Raw genomic sequence first — 11521 nt, 5'->3', positions numbered from 1 at the left:
AAGCACGACTGGTCGGAGCCAACGGTAAATACAACCATTCTGTAGTGACGCTGCAGTGCCTTAGACCGCCGCGCCACTTGGGAGGCCCTTCTCTGAAATCTTTGCGATGGCGTGCAGGAACCTCAACGTGGAACATGCACCTACTGCCATGCTGTCCACATCCAAGTTTGATTAATTAAGTTCTTCAAAGACTGAGACATCTATCCCATTGTTCAAAGACTTTCGTGCGTGGTAGTATAGTATACAATAACAATGAGCACTTCCTCCTATAGCTCCTCCCACCAGCCTCCTCTGATTCCAAGGCAGGAAAAACGACAGCACTGCTTCAGCCGCCAGGCTTAGGTCAGTATCGCTGCTGAATTTCTATCAGAAAGAGCTGCAAGAACGCCTCTCCGCAAACTACGATGCTGAGACCATAAAATAACTGTCTTTTAGTTACAGACTTGCTCATCCAATGCCTTCAGGGCAATACTCAGATGGTTGAGAAATCTTTAGCAACACTGTGTTGCATGGCACCACCTATGGTTAGCGCAGTCCAAGCTCTCTAACAAAGAGAAGGTTCCACTCCTAGGTGTACCCATATCAACTGGCCAGACATTTGGCCCAACAGCGGCCCACCTCCTCCAAGTGTCTAAGGAAGACAGAGAAGCACAGATGGAGCTTCAGCTCCTCATTCCAAAGCCTAGAATGCATCAGCCAGCAAACCATTACTCCCGTCCCAGAGCCACAACTGGGAAGCCAAGAAACCAGGCTCGGACTCACGCTGTACTAGGGCCTTCCGAGTGGCGCAGTGGTCTAAGGCACTGAGTCGCAGTGTTAGCTGTGCCACTAGAGATTCTGGGTTCGAGTCCAGGCTCTGTTGCAGCTGGCCACGACCAGGAGACCCATGGGGCGGTGCACAATTGGCCCAGCGTCGTCCGGTTTAGGGGAGGGTTTGGCCGGCCGGGATGTCCCTGTCCCATCGCGCTCTAGCGACTCCTGTGGTGGGCCCGGGCGCATGCACGCCGACACGGTCGCCAGTTGTACGGTGTTTTCTCCGACATATAGGTGTGTCAAGAAACAGTGCAGCTTGGTAGGGTTGTGTTTCGGAGGACGCGTGGCTTGACGACCTTCGCTTCTCCTGAGTCCATACGGGATTTGCAGCAATGAGACAAAACTGTAACTACCAATTGGATACCACGAAATTGGGGAGAAAAAGGGGTAAAAAAATGTTTTTTTAAAGACTCACACTACCTGCTCAGGAGTGGAGGAACAGACACTCATGGCCCTACCAAAGAGGTGGAGCACAGCATCCCCAAAGAGGCAGAGGTGCACCATATGCAGGCCGTGTCCCCTATGCATCACATCACGCAGAGAGCCTCTGTCCCGATGGGACTAACTCGCTAGCACAACACTGTTTCCTCGAGCACCACCTTTCCAGCTAGAAAAAGGTCAGTACAGTGGACCTGAAAGACGCATACTTCCATATCCCCATTCTGCCAGCACTCTGAAAATACCTGAGATTTGCCTCTGAACAACGTGTTATTCAGTTTGAGCCCGTCTTCTCTTCACAGTGCCTTCGTGAAGTATTCAGATCCCTAGACCTTCTCCACATTTTGTTAAGTTACAGCCTTATTCTAAGTATTAAATCGCTTCCCCCCCTCAAATCTACACACACTACCCCATAATGACAAAGCAAAAACAGGGTTTTATACATTTTTGTTAATGTATTAAAAAAAAAAAAAGGAAATATCATATTTACATAAGTATTCAGACCCTTTACTCAGTACTTTGTTGAAGCACCTTTGGCAGCAATTACAACCTCAAGTCTTCTTGGGTATGATGCTACAATACATGTATTTTAATTTGCTTCCCTATTGGACCCACCGCTATGCCAGTTCTATTGGTGTGTCATTCTGTTTTACTTTTTAAGATGCAGCCTAATTATTTTATTTGGATCTCTGTGGCGGTTGGGGCAGACAGACAGAACATTTTCTCCTGCTACACTGTATCAAAAACATGTAGGCTTCGTGTGTCAATCACAGAGATACTTTGGAGTCGATTCTGGCGTTGCTTCTTGTCACAGCTGTTTGGAAAAAATATAATGGAAGAATAATTCTTCCCTGCGTTTCTGAGATTTTAGTAACAGTAGCCTACACAAGAAAGTGACCCAGTTTCTGCCACAAATCAGTGTTGGGGGTTCAGTAGACCTGTGGATTGACTCAACACTTGCCTGTCTGGAAATCACTGCAATGCAAAACTGATTCTTAGCAAAGAAATTCCTTTTCAATAACAATAAGAATATTAAACATCCACATTAAATAATATGCCACCCATGTTATACACTGAGTGTACAAAACATTAAGAAGACCTGTGCGTTCCATGACATGAAAACTATGATCCCATATTGTCACTTCTTAAATCCACTTCAAACAGTGGATTGAAGGGGAGGAGACAGGTTAAAGAATGATTTTCAAGCCTTGAGACAATTGAGACATGGATTGTGTATGTGTGCCATTCAGAGGGTGAAAAGGCAAGACACAAGATTTAAGTGCCTTTGAATGGGGTATGGTAGTAGGCACCAGGAGCACCAGTTTGTGTCAAGAACTGCAACGCTGCTGTGTTTTTCACACCCAACAGTTTCCCGTGTGTATCAAGAATGGCCCACCACCCAAAGGACATCCAGTCAACTTGACACAACTGTGGGAAGCATTGGAGTCAACATGGGCCGGCATCACTGTGGAACGCTTTCGACACCTTGTAGAGTCCATGCCCCGGCGAATTGAGACTGTTCTGTATAATATAAACACAATGAAGGTTATTGTATAGAATGTATTATGATTTACTATATGATATGATAGTGTATGATGTGTTTAACTGTTTCAAATAGCTGAGATGTGTGCTATTACAGGTTGTGGCATATTTAGTGACAGGTATCTAGGTTACACACCTGGATCTGGGTTATGGCTGCTAAACAGTGCGCAAAGTTGTGCCAGTTGGACCAGTTTTGATTAAGCTTATCCATGTCCCTAACAAAGGCTCATTGACGAGTTGTGTCTAACAGTATCAGTGAGCCGCTATGTACTATGGGAGTCACTGAGCCCATGGGCCAAATGAATGAAGCTCATTCTGGGCAGACCTGGGAGAAGCATATCCAGGCCTGTGTGTGAGGGGTTGCAGCCAGCGAACAGTGGGCCTGACTGCCACACTGCAGGAATGTATGAATGAATAGCCCTTTTTGTTTTCCCCCTGTCCCTCTGCAGCCCCCCACCAACCTGGTCCGCCTGCACACAGCGTGCGAAGCCACAGAGATGCACTTAAGGCTGGACAGAATAACTAGAAAAGGCTGGAGCGACATTAGTGTACCTTGTTATTTCCAGATCTGAAAGACTTCCATTCTATCCAATTAAAGCTTCCCTGGGTTTGGGTTATCTATGTCATTCTAGTCTCTGCCTGGTGGTCAGTAGTCGTATCCTTTTAACTTCTAACAAGGACCCGATGAGCTGTGAACTCTTTACAATCCTTCCCATTGCATTCAGAGCAATAGTAGCCAGCTGTACAGGTCCAGAGTAGTGCAGCTCACTGTAGCATGGCTTATTTCAGCTATTTCACATACATAAGCTTATAGATGGATCATATGACATTCATCAGGTGTCACTCACCACTTGCATTCTCCCACCACCTTATCATTTATCCATAAGGCCCTCTCCAAAGGAACAATGAATTGCTATTCTCTAGTTTCTCTTATCAAAACTAGACAAAGACAGACATATTGTTCTGCTTGGAAATGAAACATATGTGAAGGTATACTTGTGTTGGGAATTACTTAATGCACAGGTAAGCAAAGAAAACCCTCTCTCCAATACTACACTGCAGAGTTTCACATAAGCCTTGTTGGATAATGGATGTATTGTCAATATTGACTATGTCACTGTGTACTAAGGGTTTGTCAGGTGCTGGAAAGAAAACCGTTGGCTTTGCCCTGGACGAGTACTTGGTATTCCCCGCTACTCCTTGGACGGGGATAACATCCGACAGGGACTGGATAGTAACATAGGCTTCACCTCTGTGGACAGGGAGAACATCAGGCGCATTGCTCAGATGGCCAAGCTGTTTGCAGATGCAGGATTGATCTGCGTCACCAGTTTCATTGCTCCATTCACGAAGGTGAGTGAGTGAAACAGATAAACAGACACTGTTCAATTTGCACTTGATATGAGATACTTAGTTGGAAACTTATCAAAGGGCCATCTCTAAATCATCCATTATGATGGATCTGAGCTCTGGCTTGTATAGCTGATATACTGTGTATCTGCATTCACTTCTGTTACTATCTGGTTTTGAAAACCTGTTTTTGTTATAGAAGTAAAATCAAGATACCAATCCTGTTGATTTTTGCTACCCAGTCTCTTCCTCTTGTGCGTAGGACCGAGATGAAGCTAGGAAAATCCATGGGTGCTCTGGGCTGTGGTTCTTCGAGGTGTTCATTGGCGCTCCTCTGGGGGTGTTTTAGAGAAGGGATGTCAAAGGCCTCTACAAGAAAGCCTGTGCTGGATAGATTAAAGGTCCGGATCAGACTGACTGTGTGTGTCTTAGTACCCTGTTGATCCAGGTGGTGACTGCGTCCTCAGTGTCGTAGGGCAGATCTTCCGGTCACAACTTGTGGAATTGTTTACGTGCTGCTGTGCGGTTTGTTGCCAACTTCAYGGTTTTTACTTTCAACATTTTTAATAACCGGTTTATATTTTTATTTTTCCCTCAACTTTTTCCACATCGAACGTTTTATCTGGACATGGTTCTACAGGACCTCCACCAGCCGAAGCTATGTAGTAACATTAACATTATGCCTTCTAATTGCAGTCGCTGTACTCATAATATACAGGAGACCTATAGCCTTATGGTGACGATAGCCGTGCTGCAAGCCCAGCTTCAGACGCAATCGTTAGGCAAGGGTAATTTAAGTGTAGGAAAGGATGAAACAGCGTCTGTGCCACCAATAAGTACAGATAGTAGTATAAATCCCCACGCACGGTCCCCGCAGCCGGACTATTTTCTCATGGCTTCTGGAAGGAAATGCTGTCGGAATGCTTAATCGGTGTCGCTCATTCAGCCGACAGAAACTTTCAACCGGTTTTCCCCATTAAGCAGCGAGTCGGAGTCTGAGGCCGAGCCTTCTCTGGTCTCTCCTCCACCCGTTACGGGGTCTGAGCCGCCAAAGCCTCCCACCATTAGCTCTGACAAATTGAAAACCCAAGTCATTTGCGACTCCATTGCCCCGCAGTATTAGACTTAAAAAGAATCATCCAGCGATCATACACTGTTTACCAGGGGGCAGGGCTACCGACGTAAAGGCTCACCTGAAGATGGTGCTGGCTAAGGCTAAAACTGGCGAGTGTAGAGAGTATAGAGATATTGTTATCCACGTCGGCACCAACAATGTTAGGATGAAGCAGTCAGAGCTCACCAAGCGCAACAGTAATTGTCTCTGGCCCCCTCCCAGTTAGGGGGAGTGATGAGCTCTACAGCAGAGTCTCACAACTCAATCGCTGGTTGAAAACTGTTTTCTGCCCCTCCCAAAATATAGAATTTGTAGACAATTGGCCCTCTTTCTGGGACTCACCCACAAACAGGACCACGTCTGGCCTGCTGAGGAGTGACGGACTCCATCCTAGCTGGAGGGGTGCTCTCATCTTATCTACCAACATAGACAGGGCTCTAACTCCTCTAGCTCCACAATGAGACAGGGTGGAGGCCAGGCTACAGGCTGTTAGCCAGCCTGCCAGCTTAGTGGAGTCTGCCACTAGCACAGTCAGTGTAGTCAGCTCAGCTAACGTTATCCCCGTTGAGACCTTGTCTGTGCCTCGATCTAGGTTGGGCAAAACTTAACATGGCGGTGTTCCCCTTAGCAATCTCACTTGAATAAAGACCTCCTCCATCGCTGTCATTATTGAAATAGATTGTGATATCGCACATCTCAAAATAGGGCTACTTAATGTTAGATCCCTCACTTCCAAGACAGTATAGTCAATTAACTAATCACTGATCATCATCTTGATGTGATTGGCCTGACTGAAACATCGCCGTAAATGAGGAGTGGCGTCATTTACTGTGTTATGAGGCCTCTCCTCCTGGTTATACTAGTGACCATATCCCCCGCGCATCCCGCAAAGGCGGAGGTGTTGCTAACAATTACAATAGCAAATGTCAATACAATTTTAAAAAATGACTGCGGTTTTGTCTTTTGCGCTTCTAGTCATGAAATCTATGCAGCCTACTCAACCACTTTTTATAGCTACTGTACAGGCCTCTTGGGTCATATACAGCATTCCTCACTGAGTTCCCGGAATTCCTATCGGACGTTGTAGTCATGGCAGATAATATTCACATTTTTGGTGACTTTAACATTCACATGGAAAAGTCCACAGAACCACTCCAAAAGGCTTTCAGAGCCATCATTGACTCAGTGGGTTTTATACAACATGCCCCTGGACCTACTCACTGCCACAGTCATACTCTGGACCTAGTTTTGACCCGTGGAATAAATATTGTGGATCTTAATGTTTTTCCTCATAATCCTGGACTATCGGACCACCAATTTATTACATTTGCAATTGCAACAAATAATCTCCTTAGACCCCAACAAAGGAGCATCAAAAGTCGTGCTATAAATTCCCGGACAACCCAAAGATTCCTAGATGCCCTTCCAGACTCCCTTCACCTACCCAAGGACGTCGGAGTACAAAAATTGGTTAACCACCTAACTGAGGAACTAAATTTAACCTTGCATAATACGCTAGATGCAGTCGCACCCCTGAAAACTAAAAACATATGTCATGATAAACTAGCTCCCTGGTGTACAGAAAATACACGAGCCCTGAAGCAAGCTTCCAGAAAATTGGAACGGAAATTGCGCTCCACCAAACTGGAAGTCCTCCGACTAGCTTGGAAAGACAGTGCCGTGCAATATCAAAGAGCCCTCACTGCTGCTCGATCATCCTATTTTTCCAACTTAATTGAGGAGAATAAGAACAATCCGAATGTATTTTTGATACTGTCGAAAAGCTAACTAAAATGTAATCCCCAAGAGAGGATGGCTTTCACTTCAGCAGTGATGAATTCATTAACTTCTTTGATATAAAGATCATGATCATTAGAAAGCAAATTACGGACTCTTTAAATCTGTGTATTTCTCCAAAGCTCAGTTGTCCTGAGTCTGCACAACACTGCCAGGACCTAGGATCAAGGGAGACACTCAAGTTCTTTAATTAATACTATATCTCTTGACACATTCATGAAAATAGTAATGGGCTCTAAACCTTCAAGCTGCATACTGGACCCTTTTCCAACTAAACTACTGAAAGAGCTGCTTCCTGTGCTTGGCCCTATATTGAACATAATAAACGGCTCCCTATCCACCGGATGTGTACCAAACTCACTAAAAGTGGCAGTAATAAAGCCTCTCTTGAAAAAGCCAAACCTTGACCCAGAAAATATAAAAATCTATCTGCCTATATCGAATCTCCCATTCCTCTCAATAACTTTAGAAAAAGCTGTTGTGCAGCAACTCACTGCCTTCCTGAAGACAAACAATGTATATGGAACGCTTCAGTCTGGTTTTAGACCACATCATAGCACTGAGACTGCACTTGTGAAGGTGGTAAATTACCTTTTAATGGTGTCAGACTGAGGCTCTACATCTGTCCTCGTGCTCCTAGACCTTAGTGCTGCTTTTGACACCATCGATCACCACATTCTTTTGGAGAGATTGGAAACCCAAATTGGTCTACACGGACATGTTCTGGCCTGGTTTAGATCTTATCTGTCAGAAAGATATCAGTTTGTCTCTGTGGATGGTTTGTCCTCTGACAAATCAACTGTAAGTTTCAGTGTTCCTCAAGGTTCCATTTTAGGACCACTATTGTTTTCACTATATTTTACCTCTTGGTGATGTCATTCGGAAACATAATGTTAACTTTCACTGCTATGCGGACGATACACAGCTGTACATTTTGATGAAACATGGTGAAGCCCCAAAATTGCCCTGCGTTTCAGACATAAGGAAGTGGATGGTGGCACATTTTTTACTTTTAAACTCAGACTAAACAGAGATGCTAGTTCTAGGTTCCAAGAAACAGAGATCTTCTGTTGGATCTGACAATTAATCTTGATGGTTATACAGAGTTCGGCATTACTCTGGATCCCGGTCTCTCGTTTGACGAACATATCAAGACTATTTCAAGGACATCTTTTTTCCATCTTCATAACATTGCAAAAATCTTAAACTTTCTGTCCAAAAATGATGCAGAAAAGTTAATCCATGCTTTTGTCGCTTCTAGATTAGACTACTGCAATGCTCTACTTTCTGGCTACCCGGATAAAGCACTAAATAAAATACAGTTAGTGCTAAACACGGCTGCTAGACTCTTGACTAGAACCAAAAAATGTGATCATATTACTTCAGTGCTAGCCTCTCTACACTGGCTTCCTGTTAAGGCTATGGCTGATTTCAAGGTTTTCCTGCTAACCTACAAAGCAGTACATGGACTTGCTCCTACCTATCTCTCCGATTTGGTCCTGCCGTACATACCTACACGTACGCTACGGTCACCAGACGCAGACCTCCTTATTGTCCCTAGAATTTTTAAGCAAACAGCTGGAGGCAGGGCTTTCTCCTATAGAGCTCAGTTTTTATGGAATGGTCTGCCTATCCATGTGAGAGACGCAGACTCGGTCTCGATCTTTAAGTCTTTATTGAAGACACCTTTATTGAAGACACATCTCTTCAGTAGGTCCTATGATTGAGTGTAGTCTGGCCCAGGGGTGTGAAGGTGAACGGAAAGGCACAATGAACCACCCTCTCTGTCTCTGCCTGGCCGGTTCCCCTCTCTCAACCCGGGATTCTCTGCCTCTAACCCTATTACGGGGGCTGAGTCACTGGCTTACTGGTGCTCTTCCATCCCATCCCTAGGAGTGGTGCGTCACTTGAGTGGGTTGAGTCACTGACGTGATCTTCCTGTCCAGGTTTGGCGCCCCCCTCGGGTTCGTGCTGTGGGGGAGATATTCGTGGGCTATACTCAGCCTTGTCTCAGAATAGTAAGTTGGTGGTTGAAGATATCCCTCTAGTTGTGTGGGGGCCGTGCTTTGGCAAAGTGGGTGGGGTTATCCTGCCTGGTTGGCCCTGTCCGGGGGTATCTATCGGATGTGGCCACAGTGTCACTCGATCCATCCTGTCTCAGCCTCCAGTATTTATGCTGCAATGGGTTTGTGTCCGGGGGCTTGGGTCAGTTTGTTATATCTGGAGTATTTCTCCTGTCTTATCCGGTGTCCTGTGTGAATTTATGTATGCTCTCTCTAATTCTCTCTCTCTCCCTTTCCCTTCCCTCCCGGAGGACCTGAGCCCTGGGACCATACCTCAGGACTATCTGGCCTGATGACTCCTTGCTGTCCCCAGTCCACCTGGTCATGCTGCTGCTCCAGTTTCAACTGTTCTGCCTGCGGCTATGGAACCTGACCTGTTCACTGGATGTGCTACCTGCTGTTTTCTACTCTCTCTCTCTACCGCACCTGCTGTCTCTAACTCTGAATGCTCTAACTCTGAAAAGCCAACTGCCATTTACTCCTGAGGTGCTGACCTGTTGCACCCCCTACAACCACTGTGATTATTATTATTATTTGACCCTGCTGGTCATCTATGAACGTTTGAACATCTTGGCCATGTACTGTTATAATCTCAAACCGGCACAGCCAGAAGAGGACTGGCCACCCCTCAGAGCCTGGTTCCTCTCTAGGTTTCTTTCTAGGTTCCTGCCTTTCTAGGGAGTTTTTCCTAGCCACCGTGTTTCTACATCTGCATTGCTTGCTGTTTGTGGTTTTAGGCTGGGTTTCTGTATAGCACTTTGACATCAGCTGATGTAAATAGGGCTTTATAAATAAATGTGATTGACTGACTCTGCCCTCTAGTGTTCCAGTTCTCTTTTACATTACATTACAGAGCTACATTTAACAGTATAGATCACATGGCTTCAAAGTCTACTACTTTACATGCTATGCTATTAAACAAGCAAAGAGAGTGCGTCATAGAATGTACAGCTACAGCACTAAAGTAGTGTCAATTATTGACAAGGTGCTGAACATGTATCCTAATCCTCTCCCCTGAGGCTTTAAGGGCATCGATTCACCCTTGGAGAAGCCTGAGTTACCTGAGCTTGTGCTGAAGGCCGGAGAGATCTCAGCGAATGAGTGCATCCAGCAGGTAGTCGAGCTGCTGAAGTAACAGGACTGTCTATCTATGGTCCCTGAGACCTTGTTGGTCCTCGTCTGTCTGTGGTGTAGCTAATTCAGTATTTTCCAATTACTGGCACTACCCTATCTCTACCATGACGAAAATGTCCTAGTCATGGACGAAATTATTCAAATTAGTATTTTCAGGCTCCTTTGAACAGTGTGAACTTGTTAATGTACTAACACATTGATCCCTTTGTTTTGTATTGTGCCAACTAGTGTGACAGAGGAAGTTAATGAGCTCTTTGTGCCAGAGAACAAGCTTGACTTGGCACTGAGCGACGCCAAGACGCTGCCCACCGTCAGCATTACCAAGGTAACAAATCCTTCTCGTATGCATGTTTTTGGGTTTGATACGTACAGTCTTGAGTAGACTTAACTGCTGACCCTTCATGTTGAGTAGTTAACACCTGATTTGACCCTCATGGCAGGTTTTTGTTCTGTATTTCCTGTAGCTGGACCTCCAGTGGGTGCAGGTGCTGGCAGAGGGCTGGGCCAGCCCCCTCAAGGGCTTCTGGAGGGAGAGGGAGTTCCTGCAGGTTCTGCACATTAACACTCTTCTGGATGGTAATATTGCCTGTACTAGTCCCAGCCATTACCATCGTGGCCATATTCCCCTCCCCCATGATGTACGCTGGACCCACTGAGTAGAGTAATGGTTTCCACCTGCACTACATCTTAAATATATTTGAACTTACACTGTTTGTACTTACCGGACACTAATCTCTAAAGTATTTCTAAGCATTGTTTTATTTAGTAGAATCAGGTCACATCAGTTCAGCCCCACTGCCGGGCACGGATGATAGCTGGTGCCAACTTCTACATCGTGGGTCGGCCCCCATCGCTCATGCCTCACCCAGAGACCAAACAGGAGCTTACCATGGCCCCTGGCCTCACTTCTGTGTAGATCATCCCCTTCAGAGTGGCTGCCTACAAGACTCAGAGCTGTGGACTTCTATGATAAGGAGAGGTTCACTGACATAGACATTTTCTTGGGCCATACGTTTTTCCGGACTACTGTATGTGGCCTGACCAGGAAAATCTCTGGGATCTAGTTGTAAGCAATAACTAGGGCTCACGAAAAACGTTTCTATCCCTGAGAGTCAAGCTGCTTCACTTTTTTTGTCTTACCTTCCTTTCCAGACACCAGGAATTTGAGTTAATCTCTGTGACCAAGATGAGGATTGGGGAAGCACAGTGGGGAAAACCCTCTGGGTGGCCAATAAGGCCTGGAAGGTCCTCACAGAGTACTACAGCTCCC

At 45.6% G+C, this 11521-nt stretch overlaps 1 protein-coding gene across 1 annotated transcript; it reads left to right on the top strand.

Moving 5' to 3' along the window:
• The first annotated feature begins 10060 nt into the window (after positions 1-10060).
• On the top strand, positions 10061-11004 carry LOC111967781 (bifunctional 3'-phosphoadenosine 5'-phosphosulfate synthase 1-like). Its single transcript, XM_070445028.1, has 4 exons — positions 10061-10102; positions 10145-10248; positions 10480-10576; positions 10716-11004. The coding sequence occupies exons 1-4, from the start codon at positions 10061-10063 to the stop codon at positions 10905-10907; spliced, it is 435 nt and encodes a 144-aa protein (XP_070301129.1). The 3' UTR covers positions 10908-11004.
• The last annotated feature ends 517 nt before the right edge of the window (positions 11005-11521 follow it).

This window comes from Salvelinus sp. IW2-2015, linkage group LG8 (genome assembly GCF_002910315.2).
Source record: "Salvelinus sp. IW2-2015 linkage group LG8, ASM291031v2, whole genome shotgun sequence".
NCBI lineage: Eukaryota > Metazoa > Chordata > Actinopteri > Salmoniformes > Salmonidae > Salvelinus > Salvelinus sp. IW2-2015.
Note: the sequence above shows the minus strand (reverse complement) of the source record. Positions and strands in the feature narration are given on the sequence as shown.

What these genes read in the sequence shown, in the direction of transcription:
- LOC111967781 (XM_070445028.1), top strand. Translation starts at nt 10,061, where the DNA reads ATGTACAGCTACAGCACTAAAGTAGTGTCAATTATTGACAAG. An exon ending in CAGGTAGTCGAGCTGCTGAA is followed by an intron (nt 10,249 to 10,479) that starts GTAACAGGACTG and finishes TGTGCCAACTAG; the next exon opens with TGTGACAGAGGAAGTTAATG. An exon ending in CCACCGTCAGCATTACCAAG is followed by an intron (nt 10,577 to 10,715) that starts GTAACAAATCCT and finishes TATTTCCTGTAG; the next exon opens with CTGGACCTCCAGTGGGTGCA.